General features: G+C 38.0%; 1 protein-coding gene across 1 annotated transcript in view; it reads right to left on the bottom strand.

The window, feature by feature from the left end:
• Window positions 1-25,777, bottom strand: part of Idh (isocitrate dehydrogenase [NADP] cytoplasmic) — a 92,672-nt gene that overhangs the window by 52,959 nt on the left and 13,936 nt on the right. Inside the window, exon 2 of the mRNA XM_067086503.1 lies at window positions 18,139-18,372. Within this exon, the coding sequence (XP_066942604.1) occupies window positions 18,139-18,372 (234 nt within the window). The remainder of the gene's footprint in view (window positions 1-18,138; window positions 18,373-25,777) is intronic.

Below are 25,777 nucleotides of genomic sequence, written 5' to 3'. Positions count from 1 at the left end.
ATTAATTATTATTTTTTTTCCCTTTTTACTTGGTTTCCTTGAGTGAGAGTGTTAAGACAGGATCTACTCCCCTTCACCTGAACCTGGCAAACCTGCATGTATAATAGAATTTCTGTTGGCAATTACCAAATCAGGTGAACAGCTGGGGCTAAAACCAGCCAATTATGTCTATGGAACGTCACTTCTTTAGCCACTGTAATCAGAAAGCACTGATGGAGTAAGAGGACGAGAGATAATAATTTTCTGAAGGCTCATCTGTGGTTCATTCAGCTTTTATACTCGGATTCAGTTTCTGCAAGGAAGTGTAAGGCTTAGACAGAAGAAACAGAAAACTATGCCATTTTGCAAAAACAAAAGCACTTGGTCAGGCCCCTGCTGAGTTGTTCGTAAAAAAGTTGATGGGCTCTCAGCTCAGTTGGAAGCCTTAAGTATAGTGTGTGGAAAAGGAGAAATCACCTCAAACAGGGAGACAGAAAAAAGAGTAAGACTGAGAAGTTTGAGGTGAATCAAGGAAGTGAAAACGGTTATTGAAGAAGATGATGACAGTGAAAAACTAAGAAGTAAAGAATACAACATTGGATTTCCTGATTTATTGACAGCAAGGCTTAATAAGGTTAAGGTTCTCTCGATAGCTGGAGGAAAACTATAATATTAAGGCTGATAAATCAGTCTAAGTACTGTATATTGCTAAGGATAGTTGATAAGCTGTAGTATTAAGGTTAATGATTTGCACCAGACTATTAATCTAATACAGTAAATACCCCGTATTCACAGGGGATATGCACCACACTCCCCGCCAATAGCTAAAATCCGCGAATACTTAGAACCCTTCTAATAACACTTAAAACTGCCTATTTTGATAGTTCAAACACAAAAAAATAAAAATCTAAAAATGCTTATACAGGTATTATCCTACTTACAATGGGGTTATGTTCCAAAATATGGTAGCCTAGCCTACACTATAAAGTATACTCTATACATACAAGATATGGTAATTATTAATATCAGCTAAATCTGGAGGTTCATGCAGAGTGACTTATGATAATTCAATACTAAGTGAAATTTAATAACAAATAAGAATTAGCTTAGCCTACACTATGGTATATTGTATACAAATAAGGTAGCCTAGCCTATAAACTGTACTCCATGTTCACATAATATTGTATTATACAAATATCAACATAACGAATATGCATCCTTTTCATCGATCTTTTAAAATGCAATGATTTAATTCACTGTATCCAATAATATCGTATATATTATATTGCTTTTGTATTACAAATTGCGATCATAGCAATCAATGTTTTGGTTTGGAAATCGATTACGCGTTAAGTTTCTTTTGCAGTGTTTAACTCAGTTCAGAGTGCTTTTCTTGCTTCTAGTTAGTGTAAATGAATCTCTGGATACTTTATTTATATGGGGCAAGGTTATTTTCGTTATAAGAAGTGTTTTTAAGTCGAAATATAACTCAAATATGTTAAAGTTAAGTACAGACCAGACCACTGAGCTGATTAACAGCTCTCCAAAGGATTAGATTTATTTTATGGGGCTAAGAACCAATTGGTTACCTAGCAATGGGGCCTACAGCTTATTATGGAATCCGAACTACATTATGATGAAAAATTAATTTCTCTCAGCAGAAATAAATTCCTCTAATTCTTCATTGGCCGGTTGGAGAATCGAACGCTGGGCCAACATCGTGCTAGCCGAGAGCTCTACCCACCCCTCCAATGAAGAACAACTTAAAGATGTCTCGTTGTGAAATTAATTTAGCTATTTTTTCGTTAACTGATGACGTTGGTCGTTTGGCGGCAGCTTTGTTTTGTGTAAAAAAAAAAAATCAAGCTTCTGTTCGCTATTTTCACTTGACTTCATCACAATACGAACTTTACATATTTATCGTTTATTGGCGTAAAAATAGCAGTAATATGTGTTCTTTCATGCCCAGTAGTTTTGATTAAAATACTTTCTCTCCAATTTTAATTACGGTCGAGTTTCATCCATGCTGCCGATGCACGATCATTTATAGTCATTAGCAGCTTGAACATAGTTTTCTCATCTTCAACTACAACTTGCAGCTTACATTTAGCAGTATATTTCCTTGCCGATCTTTTATCCATACTGAATAAGGATATAACGTAAAAATATATCAGTCCTAATCTACTTAACTTCATTTGTACTATAACTATGGTAATTGTTTATTACCGTACGATGGTTGACATAAAAGCAAAAAAACTGTTGTTATCCGATTCGGTGATAAGCAAAACAAGAGTTTCTCAGTCGGTTGTTTATGGCTGTACGCATTTACAGAAGAGTATAAAGTTACTAATAACACTTTTATCATTCTCTTTTACTTTTTTAACTGGAAGATGGGATAAAGAGATGGTGGAAAAGAAGGTGGTCCATTGTAATTTGGTCTCCCTTGCTGCCTGATTGTATGCTGCTGCCTGTGCCCGCGCAAAATTTAAAAATATTTTCTAAATATTGTCGTATCGGTATTAATTGCTTATCCCATTGCAAAATTGAATTACCGTGAGGTGAATATCGTAACTCAAGCACTACCTGAGTATTTTAATAATTTTATCACAAAAAGTGCATTTAGCCATGAAAATGAGATGAAAATACCGTAATTAGTGAATATTTCTCAGTGAAAAATACCGTGAATGGGTGAATTTTCAGCGAATAATGTGTATATATGTTCCATAGAGAAATCCACAAATAGGTGAGTTGCGAATCGTGAGACCACGAATACAGGGGGTTTACTGTAGTATTACGATTTATTGACAGCAAGGGGGGGACTATAGGATTAAGACTGAAGCAGGATAAGTTTTAATGAATCATATTGTTAAGGTTACATTAAGTTTCCATTCTATAGGTTAAAGTAATAAATAGGTTAAGGAATGTCAGAGTTTCATTTAAAACCTCCAAATCTGTTCCCATCACACTGCACCAATTGTGTACTATACGAAAAGCCCTTACAACATATCTGGCAGAGACACCCACTGAACAATCTATCACCCATTGATGAAGAAGCACCATCAGGGAGTATAGCTGGTGTGACACCAGCCCGCCCTGCTTGTTTATATAGGCTACCAACATGGTGCTGTCCGACATGAGCACCACGGAGTGCCCCAGCACCCTCTACTGAAACTGCTGAAGAGCTAGGAAGGCAGCCTTGAGCTCCAGAACATTGATGTGAAGCTGCCTCTCCACACTCCAGACGTTACAAGAACTTCTAAATGTGCTCCCCAACCCTTGCACGAAGCATCTGAGAACAGGATCTCTGGAGGAGGAGAATAAAGAGGAACCCCTACGGCCAAGTTCCTGTTGTCCAACCACCACAAAAAGTCCTCTCTTACTTCCTGCAAAAGCAGAACTAGAAAATGAAGAGTATCCCTTGCAGGGGACCAAAACTCTTTCAGTCTCCGCTGCAGAGACCAAAGATGTAGGCAACCGTGAGGGACCAGCTTCTCTAGGAGGTTAACAGACCCAGCATCACTTGCCACCGACGAGCTGGCTGGGACTGCTCCGAGAAGAAGGACTGAGCTACAGCCTTGAACTCTTCCATTCTTTACTCTGACGGGAAAACCCTTGATGAGACTGACTATGCCCAGGTAAAGAGAAACTGACTGGGGACGAGATGCGACTTCTCCAAATTGACGAAGACGCCCAAGTCGCCCAAGACCCCACCAAGACCAGCCAGTTGTCAAAGTACCTGTAAAGGCAAACCCCTGGGAGTGGGCCCACAATGAAACCAGGGTGAATGCAGAAGTGTTTGATGGTGAGTGAGTTAAGGAGGTATATTACAGAGGTAGTACTTGAAAGAAGATGGCCTTTGTTGTTGGGTAAATAGATACCGTTTGCTGAGGGATTTTTGTTGTGTGAAGGAGTGGTGTATTTTGCACAAGAAAGTGGAGCAGTGGGTATGTGTATGTTAGTCCATGAGAAATATGGACATATGGGGAAGTTTAAGTTAATCAAGTGTATGAAAGAGCGAACGTTTTCCTGTATTTAAGGGAAATTTGTACGAATGTGGCAGTTACGTGTGAGGAATGTCAGAGGGGCAAATATCAGAGAGTGTATGCTAACCCACCTGTTCTGAAGCTGAGTATGAAAGAATCATTTGAGTTAGTGGCGACTGATTGTGTAGCTTTGACAGTAACTGCAAGACGAAATGTAAGAGTGGTTGTTATGGTAGATCATAAGAGTAAGTTTGTAAGTTATGCAGCAGTGAAGAATAAAACTAGTGAGATTGTTGCAAGAGTGGTCAGTATGGTCTTGTTGCCTGTGTGTGTGAGGAAGCCAGTACAGATGTTGGGTGATAATGGACCAGAGTTTGTTGGTAGACCATTTGAGCAAATGTTGAGAGAGTGGGGTGCTGAGCATGTAGTAACAACTACATACATGCGGAGTGCGAATGGGTTGGCAGAACAAACCGTAAGGGCTCTGAGTGAGACGTTACGAATATTGACTGAGAGAGAATGAATGGGATTTGTTGTTAGAAAGAGTGGCAGCGATGTATAATAGGTCAGTAGATAAATGTACTGGTATGCCTCCAAGTGGATATGTGACGAATTATGAAGTATGTGAGAGTGAGGTTGGATTTGAATGAAGAAGAGCGGGATGTGTTGAGACAGGCGAGTGAATGGTTTGAGAGTTTCAAAGGGGTAGATAATGTACTGAAGGAAGTGGTTGAGAGAGGAAGATTGACAGTGAGTAAGATGCGTGAGAAATATGAAGGTCAGTATGTAGTGAAAACAGTGTGGTCAAATGGATTGAGTTATATGTTAGAAGACGGGAATGAGGATGGAAATGTAAAGGTAATAAGGGCCCATTATAATCAATTGAGAAGATGGAGAACCACTGAAATACATACTGGAGCATCCCATTAGGAGGTTGTTAATGGAGGAAAAGGAAAAGGAGAGTGAAGAAGTAAAAGATATAAACTGGGGAGATACACAGCTGGTGTTGTTGGAACGAAAGAGAAGGTCTAAATGGAGAAGTAGAAGGAGTAAGGGTATGTTTACTAGGTTGTTTGGGTCGAGTACGAGTGAACGGGTTGTTTGATTTTGAGGGATTTGAGAAGGATGTGGAAGGAGTGAACTTGGTGAGTTCAGAGAATGTGGAAGATATGCAAGAGTTGAACGGATTGGAAACCACACAAAGTCATGAGAAAGACGGTACATTCAGTGTGTGAGTTTCCTTTGAGAGAGTGTTGAAAGAGTAAGTGTGAATGAGAAAGAATTAGCAGTACTATGGAGTTTGAGTGGGGGTGTTTTGGATAACTTGAATCGGAGCCTAGCAGAATTAAGTGAGAATACAGAAGAGATGATAGAAGCCATGTCAGGTGTTAGTGAGCTTGAAGCAGACATAAGTCTCCAGAGTTTGAATGAGAATGGTGTGAATGGTTCAGTACCAAAGCTAGGTGAGTCTAGTGCGGTTGGAATAGAAGTGAGTGAAGAAGGGGTGGTGAATGAGAGGCCATAGACCCAAAGTCAAGACCCAGTTCCGGAGTATAAATGGGTAGTGAGAATGGGATTTTAAGGGGAAAAAAAAGAAATAAGATTTCCTTTATTTTCGTACCAGGGAGTGTGGTGGTAGTACGGAAAATGGGGTTTGTGCGAAGAAGTTTGTGGTTTTGAAACCTTTGTGTTTTTTGTCGTTTTATTACATTTGTTTTGTGTGTTTGTTAGTGTATGATTATTTGATTATTCATGTTTATTTATTCTTTTTTTTTTACTTGTAGTTTGCTTGAGAGTGTTAGGGTAGACTGAGGGATCCCCCCTTTTTTTTTTACCTGGTAAGAAGAAAGAAATTAAAGAAAAGACAATTAGAAGAGCAACTAAAAATAGAGGAAGGGATAAGGCACAGAAATGATAAGGAATATAGGGAGAGAATGTAAAACTGCCAGAATGCAGAAACTAAAACACTTGGTCAGGCCGCCCTTCTCCCCGTTCCTCCATACACGATGCTAAATCCTAAAAGGTGCCGATCTCAACACAGCTGCAGCAAAGAAAGTTCGACAGCAGTTGGAAAGTAACAAAACTATGAGTTGATCTCTCCGTAGGAAGAAGGATATCAATGAAATAATACAGGCAGTCCCCGGTTAACAGCGGGCTCGGTTAATGGTGATCCGGTTTTACGGGGCTTGTCTAGCGACGAAAATTGGCAATTTTCGGCGCCGAAAATCGACGATTTCCACTGGTGCCGATACATATCTAACAGAGGCGCCAGTAACTGAAAATCGGCACCGATAAGCCCCAAAGCCCCGAAATTCGCTGAAAAAGTGTGAAAATCACCGATTTTCGGTTATCATCACACTCTCGGAACAGAACCCGCTGATAACCGAAGACTGCCTGTACTGGCTGATGTTGAGCAAGCGAACTTCCAATCTGAAGTAGTCTCAGAGACCATAGGTGGGGGAAAACTGTAGTAGAGTATTGAGATTGATGAATTAGGTTAAGGTTCTTGTGATAGTTGTGGGAGGATTACAGATTAAGACTGATGAATTAGGTCACCAATAATTGGGTACTGGCGCCAATATATACCTAACAAGAGGCGCCAATAACCGAAAATCGTAAATTTTCGGCGGCGATAAGCCCGAAAATCGCCGATTTTCAGTCATCATCACACCCCCAGAACAGAACCCCTGCCAATAACCGAGGACTCCCTGTACAGTATCTACAATACTTTTCACAGTTAGCAGTCTGAAAGGTTATAGAATCTGTACCAATATCGTGCTATGGAAGAATGACGATGAAAGTCTAAAGGCAATTCACCAGGTTCTATTAAGAGGCATGGTGTACAGGGTCTAAAATCTTTACATGACTTGATGTTGCTGATGAATATATTTCATACCCATAGTTCAATTTTGAAAAGATAAGGGTTTTATGTAATTTTAAAAGCATATTGGGATCAGCGCCCCATGACGTGTGCCATTAGCTTCAATATATTCAAGGCTTCTAGACACTTAACTTTTAGGTCTTTCACATGAAGAGCCCATGTCATCCTATGGTTAAATGTTAATCCTAAGAACCAGGTTACCTGTACACATGGGATTCACTGGCCTTTGGTGTATATATCTGGGTGCACTATAGTGCACTATAACAGTTTTACCTGAGGAAAATTTAAATCATTCAGTTCTACCCACCAAATAATTTTACTCACTACCAGCCCCAAACAAGTTACCAGAGTGAACATTCTCTCCCTCTCGCTGACTACCCACTGAACAATCGGTGTGTGACAACGAAGGGGAGATGGCTTTCTTGGGAGTCAAAATAGCAGGTGGAAGGAAGGTATCCAAGACCTCTTTTGGTGGCCCTGGTGAAGGAAGTCCCCTCCAATGACACAGGTGAGGTCTTCCTAGCTGCCTTCTAGGCTGCAAACTTTACCCACTGTTCTGACAGTGACTTCCAGCATTCAGAACATAGATCCTCTTGACTGGAGAAATATTTTGTGCAATACGTACACAGAGTTTACAGGCTAACTTCAATACTTCAAAGGAATCACATACAGTAAAACCCCCGTATTTGCGGGGGATGCGTACCACAGCCCCCACCGCGAATAGCTAAGATCCGCAAATACTTAAAACCCTTCTAAAAACACTTAGAACCCCCTATTTTCATAGTTCATACACAAAAAACTCTAAAAATGCTTATACAGGTATATTCGTACTTGTGATGGGGTTAGGTTCCAAAAAAGCCATCGTTTGTTGAAAAAAACATATCTCGAATATAGCCTAGCCTACACTATAAAGTATACTCTATACATATATGGTATAGTAATTATTTACATCACCTAATTCTGGAGGTTCAAGCAGATTGACTTATGATAATTCAATGCAAAGATAAATTGAATAACAAACAAGAATTAGCTTAGCCTACACTATGGTATATTGTATACATATAAGATAGCCAAGCCTACATTATACTGTACTCAATATTCACATATTAATACCGTATTATACAAACATCTTTTCAATGGATCTTTTAAAGTGTTATGCTTTACTTCACTGTACCCAATAATGTTGTATATATTCTTTTATTGTTTTTGCATTATAAATTGCGATCATAGCAATCACTGTTTTGGTTTGGAAATCAATTTTACGGTAAGTTTATTTTGCCACACTTAACTCAGTTCAGAGTGCTTTTCTTGCTTCTAGTTAGCATAAATGAATCTCTAGATACTTTATTTATATGGGGCAAGGTTATATTTTGTTATATGAAGTGTTTTCAAGCCAAAATGTAACAAATACGTCTCATTGTGAAATTAATTTTGCTATCTTTTTCGTCAATAGATGACGGCTATTTGGGGGCATGTTTGTTTTGTGTAAAAAATAGATTCTGTTTCCTATTTTCACTTGATTTCATCATAATATGAGCTTTACATATTTATCTTTTATCAGCATGAAAACAGCAGTAATATGTGTTCTTTTATGCCCAGTGTTTTGATTAAAATACTTTCTCTCCAATTTTATTTACGGTCGAGTTTCACCCATGTTGCCGATGCATGATAATTTATAGTCATTAGCAGCTTGAACATTGTTTTCTCAGCTTCAGCTATAATTTGCAGCTAAAATTTAGCAATATATTTCCTTGCTAATCTTTTATCCTTAGCAAATAAAGGTATAATGTAAAAATATATCAGTCCTCTTCTACTCAATGTCATTTGTAACATAACTACGGTAACTGTTTACTACTGTGCGATGGTTGAAATACAAGCAAAACAGATGCTGTTATTCGATTTGGTTATAAGCAAAATAGCAGTTTTTCGTTCAGTAGTTTATGGCTGTATGCATTTACGCAGGAGTATAACATAACTAACAATACTTTTATCATTCTGTTTTACTTTTATAACTAGAAGATGGGATAAAGAGATGGAGGAAAATAAGCTGGTCTATTGTAATTTGGTCTCTCTCGCTGCCTGCGCCCGTGCGAAATTTAAAAACATTTTATAAATATTGTCGTATCGGTATTAATTGCTTACCCCATCACAAAATCGAATTATTGTAGGGCAAATTATCGTAAATCGAGCACTACCAGGGTACCTGATTATTTTAATAGTTTTATCATAAAAAGTGCATGTGGTTGTGAAAATGATATGAAAATACAGTAATTAGTGAATATTTCTCAGTGAAAAATATTGTGAATGGGTTTATTTTCCATCAATAATATGTATGTATGTTCCACAGAAAAATCCGCAAATTGGTGAGTCGTGAATCAAGAGATCGCAAATCCCAAGACAGCACCTGATAGTGAGAGGTTTCCTCAGTGTAGAGGAAGACGATAGCTTATTTATCAGTTTAATCCATTTCAAATCAAACAAAATAAATCTATGACACAGATAAAAAGAAAAGAAAAACCAAATTACTCAAAACCACAGAGGATGAAATAAGTGTGGGTGAGGCTTCCCCTTGCCAATGATCGTTAACTACCAATGACCGTTAACAACCTTGTAAGCATTCTTTAACAGCCATTCCAGCTTGCGTTCACAAGCTTACCACAATGTATTATTATTATTATTATTATTATTATTATTATTATTAAAAGTTTAGCCAGACCACTGAGCTGACTATCAGCTCTCATAGGGATGGCCTGAAGGATTTGGATGAAATGCCAGGTCTAGGCCACAGGCCTAGCACTGGGACCAAATAGGTCATTCAGTTAAAAACTGCACAGAGGTATATGCTCTCATACTGGAACATACTCACACAATAAATACATTGCTACTCATGTTTTCATATATATATACTTCTAAAAAGTTATACAGGCAGTCCCTGGTTATGGGGGGAGGTTTCCATTCTGAGGGTGTGATGAAAACCAAAAATCGGCACTAACCGAAAATTGGCGATTTTCGGGGTTTACTGGTGCCGAAAAGTGCTGATTTTCGATTATCAGCGCCTCTGTTAGGTATGTATCGGTGCCAATACCCAATTATTGGCACCAAGAACCAGAAGTCGGTGATTTTTGGCACAAAAAATTGCTGATTTTCATTGCTAGACAATCACTGTAAAACCTCGATCACCATTAACTGAGCCCGCCGTTAACCAGGGACTGCCTGTATTCAATATCAAAATAAGTTCAACTGTTTTAAAATTCATTAGATGCCCTAAGGGTTTCGTACTTTTATTATTTACTTATTTTTATATTTTATTAATTAAAACATAGTTCCTCATGAACATTAAAATTGGAATTACTGAAAATGTAGAATTCCGACAAAATTTCCTTTACTGATCTACTTCCAAGATTTGATAAATGGATATTCACACAATACATGCTTGGCTGTTATCAACACTTTGCACTCTGGGCTCTCGGGGGGAGGGCCATGTGGACTGTTCGTTAAGTGTCCATGTGTCAAATGAGTATGGCCTATTCGATAAGCATCAGAATTACTTGTGCGTCTCTCTCTCTCTCTCTCTGATATGATTAACTCCATTTTCCAAAATTGGATTCTGTTTTAATTTATTATTTTCAGGTTCTTCATGCCATATATTTTGCCATTTAATTACAATGATTGTTTTTATATATCTTATATACAGTAAACCACCCATATTCGCGGGGAATGCGTACCGCAACCCCCCCGGCAAATAGCTAAAATCCGCGAATAGTTAAACCCCTCTAAAAACACTTAGAACTGCCTATTTTGATAGTTTAAACACAAGGAAAACCCTCTAAAAATGCTTATACCTGAGTATTTTAATAGCTTTATCACAAAAAAGTGCATTTAGTCATGAAAATCATATGAAAATACAGTAATTAGTGAATATTTCTCAGTGAAAATACCGCGAATGGGAGAATTTTCTGCGAATAATGGGTAGATACGTTCCAGAGAAATCCACGAATACGTGAGTCCGCGAATCGTGAGAACGCGAGTACAGGGGTTCACTGTTATCACTAATAGGGATGTTTACATTAGTTCGTCATGCGGAACGCCTCTTTGGCTGCTTTATCAGCCTCTTCATTTCCTTTAATCCCTACATGGGAAGGGATCCAATATATTTATGTATTTTTTCCATTATTATACAATTTATGCAGTGAAAATTCAATTTGTTGTACAATATTATTTTTTGGATTATAACTCTGAAAGGCTTCTATAGCACTTCTGGAGTCGCCATAAATCACAAAATTATTAAATGAGGCCTCCTTAATTATTTTTATGGCTGATGCTATTGCACGTAACTCGGCTGTAAAAACTGAGGCATTATCAGGTAAAGAGAACTAAAACCTTTTGTCCTGGGAGACTTAGATTCATCTGTGTATATTGCATAATGTGGACCTTTTCAGATTATATGTTCTACTGTGCGTTGTCTAAGGTATTCTGGTGTATATGAGTAACTTTTTGATAAATATTTTGTGTGTGCAAATTTTCATTTTAATCATATTCCAAGGAGGAGGTAATTTTGCTACTGAAGGTAGCCATACATTTAAATTCAGTGACTCGAACAATCATCTAGATCTAATTGGGAAAGGTGGTAAATGATTGTTAATAAATACGTCTCTTAATTCAAATAATTTTTTGGTTGGAGAATCACTTGTCTGAATTCTCAGGGCACTCTTCATTATTACAAACTCCATATGGATAGAGAAAGAGAGAGGTGGTTCACCACCTTCAACTTGTAAAGATGACTTTGGTGATGATCTGAAGGCTCCTGAACATATTCTAAGGCCTTCATTATGAACTGGGTCTAACATTTACAGTGCTGTGTCTGATGCCGCTGAGCCATATATTTTGCTCCCAAATCAATGACAGACAGCACTGTTGCTTTATACAGCCCAGTAAGGGTATGCCTATTTGCTCCTGAAGTAGTGAGCACTTGCTTTATACAGCCCAGTCAGGGTGTCTATTGGCTCTCAAAGTAGTGTTCGATAGTTTTTAAATTAGATCTAATGCTCTTTTACATTCTGATTTCATGTATGTTATGTGGGCTTTCCAGTTCAAGTATTAAATACTAATCCCAAAAATTTTGCTATTTTTCTAATTGGTATACTATGGTTTCTGATTTTTAAATCTATTTCTTCACCTTCTTTCCACTTTTTACTTATATAAAACATTACTGCTTGAGTCTTTTGTATGGGTAATTTAAAGCCTACAGACGAGGCCCATTCATCTACAGGCAGTCCCTGGTTAACGGCGGGCTCGGTTAACAGCGATCCGGTTTTATGGGGCTTGTCTAGCGCTGAAAATCAGCAATTTTCAGCACCGAAAATCGCCAATTTCCGCTTATCGGCGCCAATACATACCTAACAGAGGTGCCAATAACTGAAAATCGGCGCTTTTTGGCGCTGATAACCCCTGAAAATCACCGAAATTGCCAATTTTTGGTTAGCGGCAATTTTCGGTTATCATCACACCCTCAGAAACGGAACCCCACCGATAACCGGGGACTGCCTGTATTTTTATTTCTTATCATATTAACAATTCGCTCTGCATGTTTTATGCAAGATGCTGAATAATATACAGTAGAACCCGGTCCTCGACTGTACTAGAACTCGAAATAATCGGATTTCAACACGAAATGTTGAGTAAATTTTGTGTCGGAGTTCAAACAACTAACCGGAATCCGACCCGATGAATCATATGATGTTTGTAGAAAAAAGAGTTTCGGGCAGCTGCCGCTAGTTGGCGTTGTTGGTGGCGTTCTTCCCATGCTTATTTAAAAGCATTTAAAGCCCACACATGCTGCTGCTGTTGAAAATGAGCCATATTATCACATGAAATTAATAATACAGTATTTATAAACCGAATTACTGTATGTCTTATCATAAATGTTTATGTAATTAGTACCGCGATACACCACCAGGGCGGCGCTCTGGTTTGTTTATATCTGCCACAGGCTGCCGAGTTCCGACGTAATTTCGGAAATTTTTCTTAATTTTATGATAACAGACATACAGTAATTTGGTTTATAAATACTGTATCATTAATTTCATGTGATATGGCTTGTTTTTCACTGTTATCATTATTAACAACAGTTTTCATGTGTACCTGTTACAGTACATTCTGGTAGTGCCTATAAGGCTACTTAGCCTAGCCTATGGTAATACTGGCGCATTGGTCATAGGCCAACTTTTTTTTGATACAGTATGCATTTAAAAATGTAAAAGTGCTTCTGATAATACGTAAGTTATTCAACTCTGAACCTATTTAATTGTAATTTGTGTAAAGTTTTGTATAAAAGGCAAGGTTGGGGTAATGATTGGTGGTCAGGAATGGATTAATCCATTTTCAGTTATTTCTTATGGGAGAAATTAACTCAGAATTCGACAAAAATCGAATCTCGACACTTCTTCTGGAACGACTTCGCGAGAACCAAGGTTCTACTGTATGGTGAAATCATCCATATACAAGTTACTTTTAATTCCAATAGTTAGATTATTACTATCACCATTTATTGCTAAAGTAAACTTTGTGCCACTAGTGCTTCCTTGGGGAACACCATTTTCAAGTGGAAATGTACTTGACAGTACGTCATCAATTCTCGCTTGAAAAGTGCGATTGGTCAAAAAGTTTTTGGATAAACCTGGGTAAATGTCCATGGATGCTGTTTTTACGTAGCGTTTTTAATATTGCATATCTCCATGTAATATCATATGCCTTTTTGATGTCAAAAAAAGATGGCTATAGTAGTTTGTTTTCATTCAGATCCTCTTCGTATATGGTCTTCTACATTAGACAGTGTCTCCAGTGTAGATCTGCCACACTGTGACCAAACTGAGTGGGAGTCAAAATTTTATTTTCTACAATGTGCCATGTTAGTCAAGCATTTACCATTTTCTCTACCAATTTGCATAAGCAACTTAACAAAATTGATCTGTAATTGTTTACATTACTGGGATCCTTTCTGGGTTTGGATAGGAATAATTACTATATAGCTTTACGCCATTCATCAGGAAATAAATTTCGAAGCCATAATGATTATAAAACTCCAATAAGTATCACTTTGCCAAAGGTGCTAAGTGGCAGATCATTTCAAAACAAATATTGTCACCTCCAGGGGCAGAATTATTGCTGTCCAAGAGAGCATAATCCATCTCTTCAATATTAAATTTTCTATTATAATATATATCTTCTATGGATTTAATTTATTGTTGCTCACTCTATACTATTTTTCTTAGTATGGAAGTGTTCATCTAAACTATCACTACTTACTTGTGCTAAGTTTTCTTCTATTACATTACATATTTCTTTTAGATAAGTATTCCTTTCCCATCTTTTAGTATGGCATGTCTAGGTGGTTTAACATGGGTACCATTTATTTTCCTGAATTTTTCCTATATTTTTTGTATGGGAGTGTTAGTAGAGAGATCTGATTTATATTTCCTCCATGAAATGATTCTTCACTGAATTACTTCTTTAAATTTTGCAAATATTTTGTTATATATAGAAATTTTAATGTCTCAATTTCTAATAATAATATAGTCAGTTTTTGTAAATTTTCTTCTTATATCAGTAATGTTTTATTTTACTGAACTTTTTACTAAAAATAATATGAACTTTTTGCTAAAATTATCAAATAGTCTTCCAATTTGGTGTTTTATTTTTTTTAATTGTTAGTTTTTCAGACCACCATGGGACTTTGTGTTTTGTTGGATGAAATACTGATTTTGGTATTGCTTTATCAGCAGCACTTCTAAATAAATCAACAAGAAATCTATTTGTTTCACTATGATCTTTTATATATTCAAATGGTGGGATATTCCTGGTGTGGAACTCATATAGTTCCCAATCTGCTTTACAAACGTTATATTGAGGGATATGCTTGGTGGGATTATTTTGTAATAATGAAATTAATACTGGGAACTGATCATTGGTTTGCAAGTCATCAACTGTATTCCAATCCAATCTGTCTACTATGTTTGTTGTACATAAAGTAAAGTCTACTGAGGAAAACATTCCATGTGTTTTTGAAAAATATGTGCTGATTTTGTTTTCATCTATACAGCACTTGTTTGAATCTATGAATTCTTCTATTTTACTTCCTGCTCTGTTTGAGTTTGTACAATTACAGTCCCATATTGGGTTGTAAGCATTAAAATCACCTACTATTAATGTAGGTTCCTTGGCATTGTTCAGTGATTCAAGTTCATCAGTGTCGTAATTTTTATTATGCTGGTTGTATAAATTATAATTTACATAATTATAGTTCTTTTTATTCAAATTTTAATACCTATTAGTAAATCAGTATTGTTTACAGGTACTTTGTCATAACCTACTTTGTTATGTACAGTACATCTATGGCTGTACCTATATTTCCTTCCTCCTCTTGTGAAGTAGATGCTAAGGTGTATTTACCTATTGTTGACATGTTGTAAACATATCATTGGTTCATATTCTTTTAGTAATCGTTGTTTTTCCCATAGGTGTAATCTGGTCTGTAGACCATTTATGTTCCATTGTGTAATATAGCTATTGAAAATATTTTGTTAAATAGTTTTGCTTTCTTTTTTTTGTATTATCAACTTAGATTTCTTCTAATAATTTACCCACGACATTCATTTGTTTTTCTTTATTATATACTAAGTGCTCAATGCGCATGCAACCTTTTTCATGGGTGCTCAAATCAGTGGTTTCCCTTTTTCTATATTTCATAAAATTTCTTATACTGTTTGTTAAACCATTTTATGTTTTTGTTACTATTGCACACTTCAATGAAACACATTTATCTTCATGTATTTCTTGTTCCACTTGTCTTGTACCAATTGTTGGAGATGGTGTAATTCTTGTGTCAATTATTGGAGATTGTGCAATCTCTTCTCATCTGACATAATCATTGTTATCTATGGTATGGATTTCTTCTACTACTTTGGTGTTTTGGATATCTGCTTCCATAGGTTTTGCTATTATTTTAAAAGACAAAGGTATAATCTTAGCTTGTTTTTGTCTTTGTTCTTTCTTCATATCCTTTGTCCTTGGCTTAACCAATGTTTCTCTAATAATAGCTGGTTTCTTTGTTCTGGGTAGCATTCTCTCCAAAGGTCTTTTTATCTTTAATTTCCAATCCATCATGACTTTCCTCTGTTACTTCTGTAGTAGCATTCTCCTGCGTTCCTATTTGCATTAATATTTCAAATGAACTGGATAAAATATATCCATCTCATTTGTACCTGTTTCTTTATTCTTTACCATTTTAGTTTTTGTTTCTAAAGCACTAATTTCTTGAGATTTACTTTTCTGTGCCCTGTTACTTCTATCTGTATGTGTTTTTGTTTCATTATTGGCTCTTGTTATTGAAGAATATTTATGTTTCTTAGACAGATCTTGAATTCCTCTCATTTGTGATTCCAACTTAGCCTCTTTTACAGACATCCCTGTTCTTTCTTGTAACATTTTCAATTCTGTATTGTATACATAGTAGATACATTCTTTGGACCTTGAGTAATGATCTTGCCCATAGTTTAAGCTTTGGGTCACTACACTTCCATTGTGTGTTATGTTCATCAGAACTACAATAAACACAGATAGGTTCATTTCAACAGTTCTTCTTCGTGTGCCTATATTTACTACAATTTTGACATTGTAGTGGTTTTGGAACATAAGGTTTCAGTTCTCTATTTTGGCCCAAAATGTTTATTTTTTGAGGTAGATCTTGACCTTCAATTTTATTTTTGCAATTCTTAATATTCTATTATTCTGTTTAGTTGGTATTATATATACCTCACAATGTTGGACTTTGGAATGTCCCATTTTAAGAGGGGTCCAATAGCATATTCTTCTCGACCAGCTTGTTATTTTCAGGAAGTTCAATGGTACCCCGAATGCTGTTCATAGTGTCATGTTTTTTTATAATTACACTTATATTATCAATACTTTTTATGGATAAATAGTCTTTGGACTGGTTTTTTGTTGTGGCTTCTATAAGCCATGTCCTTTCTTTTATTTGTTGAATGACAATTCTGTTGTTGGATATCTTTTTAACAAGTAGTTTTCTAACTTTAAGGCTGAAATTTACTGTTCTGTTTCCAGGGTTAGACACCTTGACCAACTTCCACTCCCAAAGAGGGAGTCGAAGTGAGTCAAGGTTGTCATGTCAGTATTTACTCTTTTTGGGTGCTTTATATGGTACAGGCGTCCCTGGTTTATAGCAGGGGTTCCATCCCCAGTGGCACACCGTAAGCTGAAAATCGCCGTAACCCAAAGCATCATAATTATAATGGGAATAAATAGCACTTACAGCACTGCAAGTCTGGGTAACGGCGCTGAAAAATCAGGGTTAATAGCACTGTAAGTCCAGAACAACGTAACCAAAACCTGATGTAAACAGGGGACTGCCTGTATAAGTTTCAATACCACCCTGATTTTGATTATTTGGATTATCCATAGAATTGCCCATTTCCTGCTAGAAAATTTGCTCTGTACTGGAGCAGCGGTCGTCAACGGTGCCAGGACAATACCATCAAAGGGCTCAGGGGTACTTGAATCCTTAGAGTGACTAATAATAAAAATTGGAGAGAAAAAAAAAACCCTGAAAACCTAAAAAAGATATCAGCCTTTCATGGAATTTATTCTTCTACCAATGGCAAAAGTGACAACCTACTCCCAAATGTCTGCCCCCTACCCTACCCCACAGGGGATGGCACAACATGATTAGGGTCGCCCAAGCGTAAGCCAACCCCACTTGCTAAGAGTATTACAAGAATACAATCGTCCCCACCCTCGGCTAATCGAATCACGGGCAAACTGGATGGAATGCCGCGAGTCCTTCCTCAGAACCAGACCCCCTGGAATCCGTGGCCCAGCCCTAAAGAATAGTTCTGCCCTTGAGCTATCAATCTGATAACTCTCAGATCCAAACATTACCAGGTAGTTGATGGTCCTACTACAGTCCCCACTATTTAGCTTCGGATATAAACCCATTCCGAGTTATGATACATTTTCCTATTTATCAGGTCCAATAAACTTTAGCAAGTGGAAAATTCCACAAAAATTAATCCAAAGAAATATATACTGATACATGAGACTCTTGGACTCAAAGCCGGGAACAGATTCCTGGGGCTCAAGAGCCCCTAACAATGTCAAGGTGGTCCCACATCCTGGGGGTACCATAATGTAAAGATCGAAGGTTTGTATCTGTGTATTTGCAAATCCTGAAAGAAAACTTATACACTACTGTATTACGGTCCAATAAAGATGAAGCTTTACCTTCTACTCTTTTCTCATCTGGGGTAATGGTGGCACACTTGATACCAACATTGTACTTTCTGATGGCATGAGCACAGTCTACAGTGACCTGGTCATCTGTGGCATCACGGTTCTCGATCCCAAGATCAAAGGTGTGAAGTTCAATGTCAAGGAAGGGGAGCACGAGTTTCTGCTTGATCAGATCCCAGATGATCCTGGTCATCTCATCCCCAAGAACCTCCACAACGGGACCACCTGAGAACAAGAAAAATAATACCTCATTACAACCACTTCAAATACCTTAGTAAAGTTGCAGTATATAGTACAGTACTGTACCTATACTTTGAAGGTTAAAGGCAGTAACAACATTTGATGATTACCTCTCACTGCAGAAGGCATAAATAGCCTTTATTGACATATTAGATAGGCTATTTTCTGTTAGGCCTGGATGACAAATGTGTTCATTAGACTATACTACTGCAGAACTACTGATTCACAAAATAATTTGCATGTCTTGCTTAAACTTTCTACAATTTGCAGATGCCTAACCAGTACTCTTCAATAAATCTGTCATCAAAACAATACTAAAGGTTTTTTCATAAAGTTTAACATTATTCCAAGGTTATAAAAATAAATCTTTACATCACTAAGTATCTTCACAGTATTGTACTTACAGTATTTATCTGGATGTGACATAAGCAATGAAACTAATGCTGGATTCTACAGCACCAAGTTCAACTATCTAACCAACATTAAATTTACAAAAAATATTCAGATATTCAGTAGTTTCTCAAAATGAGGTTTATTTGATTTTGGAAATTAAGTAATCACTCAATCATCCGGACCTTCCTTATCTGGAACTCGAATGTTATCTGACACACTTGAACCAGGGACCAACCAAGGACCAAAGAGAGATATATATATATATATATATATATATATATATATATATATATATATATATATATATATATATATATATATATATATATATATATATATATATATATATACATATAGATATATATACATATAGATATACATATAGATATATATACATATACTGTATATATATATATATATATATATATATATATATATATATATATATATATATATATATATATATATATATATATATATATATATATATATATATATATATATATATATATATATATATATATATATATATATATATATATAAATAAAAAAAAAAAAAAAAAAAAAGTTCTCTGATGGCTGGCAAAACTGCAAGGAAAACGTTGGTAACATTACTTACTCACGAAGAGATTGAGAAAGGGTTTGGGGGGTGGGGATGGTAGGGTCACATGGTGAGGCACCATTGGAGAGGAGGGGCAGTAAGGCTGTGTAGAGGAACTCACTTTGAGAAAGGGTTGTCTTAGAGGGTGGGTGGAGCTGGGGAGCAGTTTCCCTGGCTGGGAGGGGTGGGGATGATGAGGGCTAGGTAGGCATCTGACTTACTGGAGCTTGTTTTGTTTTGTGCTTTTATGTCTATGATTTTTCCACATTTTATTGCTGGACATGTACAGTACTGTACTGTAACATGTAATGAAATAAATCTACCATGAAGAAAAAAAAAAAAAATAAAAACAGGAAGAGAGATGGTATAGAGAGAGAGAGAGAGAGAGAGAGAGAGAGAGAGAGAGAGAGAGAGAGAGAAACAACAACTGAGGTATCACTTGTGTTGAGGCCTGTAGCGCACATGCACGCACACACACCCTTTTTATTTCTATTTTATGCTATTCTCATTTTTATTTTTACTGATTTTCTCACTTTTTATTTTTACAACCCAAAAGATAAACACAGTCACGTGTGTAGAGTACATATGTACATACACACACACCTTCGCTTTTGTTGGTGGCATCAAGACTGTAAGTTATAAATGGCACAAGTGCTGCAACATATACAAATTTGCATTTTAAATATCTTTAATTATAGATGAAATATCAAGTGATACAATATTTTCTTGTGTACTGTTATGTTATGTGTGATAATCATACTTAAGGTCAACTGAGCTTAATGAAATACTGTAGAGTAAATCATGCAAAGCACACACACACACACACACACAAAAAGGCAACTTATGATACAGCGCTAAGAATCACACACACTATGTAGAGACAATTACATCAACATGGATGAAATACATGTAGATGTAAACACACACATACACACAGGCATACCAGCGATATAGTTCTTGGCCTGAAAAACAAGAGAAATGAAGCTGCCCCTCGTCTCAATCTAGACAGGAACCAGATTAGTGAATGGTGTAGTTGGCTGGGTATGCGGCTGAACTCCAGTAAATGAAAACATTATTGATTAGCACATCTCATATGAAGTTCCACCCCATTCTCCTCTTCAGGTGGATGGGACTTCGCTGAATGAGTCTGAAGCTTTACCTATTCTTGGTGTAACTTTTGACTCACATCCTACCTTTGAGAAACATCTAATGAAAATATCAGCAAATGCTGCATGAAAGTTAGGTGTTCTACGTTAGGCCTCAAGTATTTATAACAGTGATGAAATTAATGCAACCTGCTTTAGGGCATTTTTCCTTCCTTTACTAAGATGCTGTTCTCCAGTGTGGAATCCTGCTTCTGCCAGATATTTATCTCTTTTAGATAAGAGTGGTTCATGATGGTAGGTTTCTGTTTCCTAATATTAGCAGTTATGACTTGGACCATCAACGGATGGTCTGTTTGTCAATTTTTCATAAGTTGTATTTTAACAGAGATTAGTCACATTCACAATTGATCCCTAATCCCCTTTTTCTGCTGAGAGCAACCAGATTTGCTGAACAGCAGCACCAATATGCAGTAAATATACCTTCCTGTTAAATTTCTCAGTTCCAGAGGTCCTATATTCCTCATACCACTGGACTGTGGAGCAGTCTCCCTCAGCATGTTGTGCAACTGGAACTTCAAAAGTTCAAGAGGAGATGCAATAAATTACCACCCTAATACAATTCTCCTTGGATTTTCATAATTCACTTAAATTTTTATCTATTTATTAATTTGCTAATTTTGATTTTGATTACTTGGATTATCCTGAGAATTGTTCATTTCCATGCCAGAAGTTGAAGGGAGATTCAAACAAGTTACCATGCAACGATTATTATTAATTTTGTTCAGGATGAGGTCCTCTCTCACCAGGGAAGCCCAACTGGGGGGGTAACAGTAATGCCAGAAGTTGAAGGGAGATTCAAGCAAGTTACCATGCAATGATTATTATTAATTTTGTTCAGGATGAGGTCCCTCTCACCAGTGGGGGGGTCAGTATTGAAGGAGATTCAAGTGCAATGATTATTATTAATTTTGTTCAGGATGAGGTCCCTCTCACCAGGAAGCCCAACTGGGGGTAACTGGGGAGGAACAATACCATGCAATGATTATTATTAATTTTGTTCAGTGGTCCCTCTCTGGGGGTAACTAATGCCAGTTGAAGGATTCAAGCAAGTTACCTGGATTATATTAATTTTGTTCACCTCACCATACCTGGGGGTAACAGTGCCAGAAGTTGAAGGGAGATTCAAGCAGTTACCATGCAATGATTATTATTAATTTTGTTCAGGATGAGGTCCCAGGAAGCCCAACTGGGGGTAATGGTTGAAGGGAGATTCAAGCAAGTTACCATGCAATGATTATTACTAATTTTGTTCAGGATGAGGTCCCTCTCACCAGGGAAGCCCAACTGGGGGGGTAACAGTAATGCCAGAAGTTGAAGGGAGATTCACCATGCAATGATTATTATTAATTTTGTTCAGGATGAGGTCCTCTCACTGGGAAGCCCAACTGGGGGTAGGCCATTGAAGGGAGATTCAAGCAAGTTACCATGCAATGATTATTATTAATTTTGTTCTCTCACCAGCCCAACTGGGGGTAACGACAAGCACCATGCAATGATTATTATTAATTTTGTTCAGGATGAGGTCTCTCTCACCAGGAAGCCCAACTGGGAGGAACAATAGTTCTGGTAACTGAACTGGATCCTCACCGCACCATACCTTCAGTGCAAGAGTGTCAGTCCATCGAGATTTGACCCAGCACTGAATGGTTTCTAAAAATTTCCACTCCTCCATCAAATGGAGGGGCATGCCGTAAAAAATTAAAAGAGCGGTGAATTTCATAAACCAATACCATGACAAAGTTATCAACAAAAGAACAAGAAGGGAAGGGGAAAATTTATAGGAGGAGGAGTAAAGGAGTTATATGTCCCACAGCAGAGAGAGTAGGTATAAAGGAGCACATGCTCCCTGCAGTGGATCCCTAAACCCCTCACGTCATCAAGGGGGAAGCAGCAGTAACTGTAAGGCCTTGTACAGCCTTCAAGTGATCAATTACAACAGACATACTTGCCTCTCCCAAGAGACCTAAGAAGTCCAAAGACAACTCCGAGAAAAGAGATACTGATGGGAGGAATGGAGCTGGTCATCTCCCCCTTCGGTGGCTCTCCACTGACGAAGCAGCAGGAGTTGGTAAAGGGGAAACTGCTCCCTCAGGAGTGGTAACAATAGGCAGAAGTTTGGCAGGGGTTAAGAAAGAACCTGAAAGAATCTTTGGTGTAACCGGTGGAGTATTGCAATCCAATGACACCAGAGAAACCATCTTCTTCCTGGCAAGCTTTACCCATTCTTCAAAAGGCTAGACCAGACACCCCGAACAAGGTTTTGATTGATTACAATCATGCCTATGACATGACACACAAAGTGTGAGTTTCCACCTCAATTGATGAGAGGAACTGATTACAGGGTTTGTCTTTTCCCCAGGAATGCCTAAGGGAAATCAGTTTCAACCATATAAGCACACAAACAAACAAACAACAAAAGCAAGAAGAGCAAATGGCAGTCGGGCAGAGAGCTCGGCAGACGTCTTCGCTTGATGGCATCCAAAAGCAAAGTGGAGTGCAGACTAACAAGTGGGCAGGGCTTCCCCCCTACCGTCAGTAGTTAACGACCTTGTCTGAAAACTTAACAGCGGTTCCTGCTTGCTCATGCAAGCTAAATCCTATGTAAAAACCTTCAGTTTGCATGTGTGTAGGAACAAATATTAGAATAGTGTAAAATATAAATAAAGAAATTTGTAACTGCAAAGGTTTCAATGTAAACTATACCACTCTCTCTCTCTCTCTACACAGTACCTTATTGTACATATCCTTTCATAAAATGTCAAAAATCATAAGTGTAACAATACAAAACAAAACAAGCTCTAGTAAATTCACTGACGCCAGTGAATGATTGTGTGCATACTTACATACCATACACACACGACTACGTTTATCTTTTGGGTTGAAAAAATAAATGAAAAAATACAGTAAAAACATAAATGAGAATGACGTAAGAGTAAATTTTAAAAGTACATAATTTATATTTTTCCTAACTTACAAACCAGAAGTTCTTTACATAGCAATTTTGGTTGCAAATGCAAGCTGGAATGGCCATTCAAACTTGACATGTTAGTCAACTACTGACAGGGAGGGGGAAGCCTCGCCAACCTGTCAGTCTGCACTCCACTTTGCCCTCTGGCCCGGGTACCAGAGTGAGGGGTGGCTGAGGTGGGCCGTAAATGTAAAGAACTTCAAGTTTGTATGTTAGGGAAAGTGCAAATTACTTATAAAATCTGCTATTCATTCCCACACAAATACAAACCTTCCTTCTAAAATTTACACAGGAGACTTACCCACTGGTGGGAAGAATCTTGGTACTCTCTGAACTGACTGACAGGTTCACCCAACCTACGGAGTTACCTTCCTGGTCTGCTAGGGGCAGAGGAAGGAATGCTAGGAGCAGAGGAAGGAACTCCACACCTCTAGCATACTGCACATTTGGGGTGTAGCAGGTGCTAGACTTCAGGACAATTGAGTAAAGGGTTTGTACTTCATTACTCTAGACTGTATGAAAGCAACTGAAGTGTAAGAGAATAAAACTGGTAAATATGATCAATGAGCTTGCTTTACTTTCTGTCCTCCTCTGCCCTTGCCAAGAGAGGAGGGGAACTTGCATCCCTTCATTGCCAATGAAAAGGCTGGTGCTCAGTCAGATAGCTAATCTGCACCCACATCCATCCAGCTCGTAAATGGAATGGCACTCTGGCTCTCCGTTTACTGGAGAACGAGAGAGAGAGAGAGAGAGAGAGAGAGAGAACCAGTCACTACTAACCTGTCTCCTGCCAACCGGATACCTAGACAAGATACTACCTGTCCCAAAGAGAGCTGAGCTAGCTAACCAACCCATTGAGCAGCCATAACCAGTCCATGGGAAGTGTGTTTAAAGGCTAGTGGACAACATTCTGCAGGTAAAACAATGTGCAGGTGATCATACCTGATAACCTCTCAACACATAATACCTGAAAGCCAAAAGGTTCCTATTAAGAGCAAATTATAGGGTGATGGCCTTCCATTATGAGCTCTCATCTGGGCTGCAACTCTCCTTCCACACTGGAAGAGAAAATGCCCACAGATAAACTTACAGAGCAAGAAGGTGTACTCGAAAAACTTCTCTTTAGCTCTGTTAGTACTAACCAAAGAGTTGTCAACATCTAAACATGTGGTGTTGAGTACCTTCCAGACAGTGCTGTAGCAGTCAACCAAACTGAGTATCTCGCAGAAGTCCCTACAGAAGTTCTTCAAAGATAACAGGAAGACAAGTATGTGACCGGCCATTTTGAATCTTGTTTCAAAATTCAGAAAAATCCCAAACAAACAGATTCCATCCTCTGAGCATGGAGTCCTCTCCAGGGGTGGAGCGTTGCCATAGCGGTGGCCTCCAGACTCGCTGCTTCTTGCTGCGAGAGGGAGATCCCTTCCACAGTAGCTGCTGCAATGAAAGACCCGAATCTACACGAACCAGGTCTGGGTCAACTTGAAGGCGTGTAGAAGTGCTTCTTTGAGGGTGTGGGGAGCTTCTCCGAACAGTTCGATTGGAGTGAATTCTCCTGCCCAAAGATCAAGACATTTACTCGATAGAATACCTTTTCAGAAAAGGCAGAACATGGCAACTCCATCGAAGCCTTTGGTTCCTAATTCGGATCCCAGAAAGATTCGAAGTGCGACAGAAGAGGCCATGGCCCCTCCCTCGACATCACTGTGCTGATGAATCGGTGAGGTGACCTATGGTCCTCTGTATCTCAGGGGTGTCCACATCCCGGAGAAGAGGACCCTTGAGTTCTTCCAAGGTGTGGTCCTCCCGTTTTACTCTCCCTGGAGGAGGGAGAACCTCGGCAGACTCCTGAGATCCCTCCTCACCTACTTGAGCATACGACTGAGTTGGTCCAAGAACAGAATCCGGGGCGTAGGCCTTTGTAGTAGGACTTCTAACGCATGATGGTGATGGCGGCACAGGTCTAGGAGAGTGCTTACGCCTTGGCAAAGCACTGTCCCGAGGAGAGCAGAGACATTCCCTCAAGCATACCCAAGCACTCAGCTCCCCAGGGACTGGCCCCGAGTACTCGGGCATTGGCTGCCGTGAACTTGCGCTGATTAAATTATTTATGAATTATAATATTACAAAGACAAAAACATGAGAAAGAAGTTATTCTTACGTTAGATATCAAAAGATGGAAATTCAGTACAATATTAAACTAACTTTTAAAATGAAATTAAAGTTACTGTAATTTTATTTAAAAGTTAGCTTAATACATTA

This window comes from Macrobrachium rosenbergii, chromosome 42, assembly GCF_040412425.1.
Source record: "Macrobrachium rosenbergii isolate ZJJX-2024 chromosome 42, ASM4041242v1, whole genome shotgun sequence".
NCBI classification, from domain to species: Eukaryota; Metazoa; Arthropoda; class Malacostraca; order Decapoda; family Palaemonidae; genus Macrobrachium; species Macrobrachium rosenbergii.
Note: the sequence above shows the minus strand (reverse complement) of the source record. Positions and strands in the feature narration are given on the sequence as shown.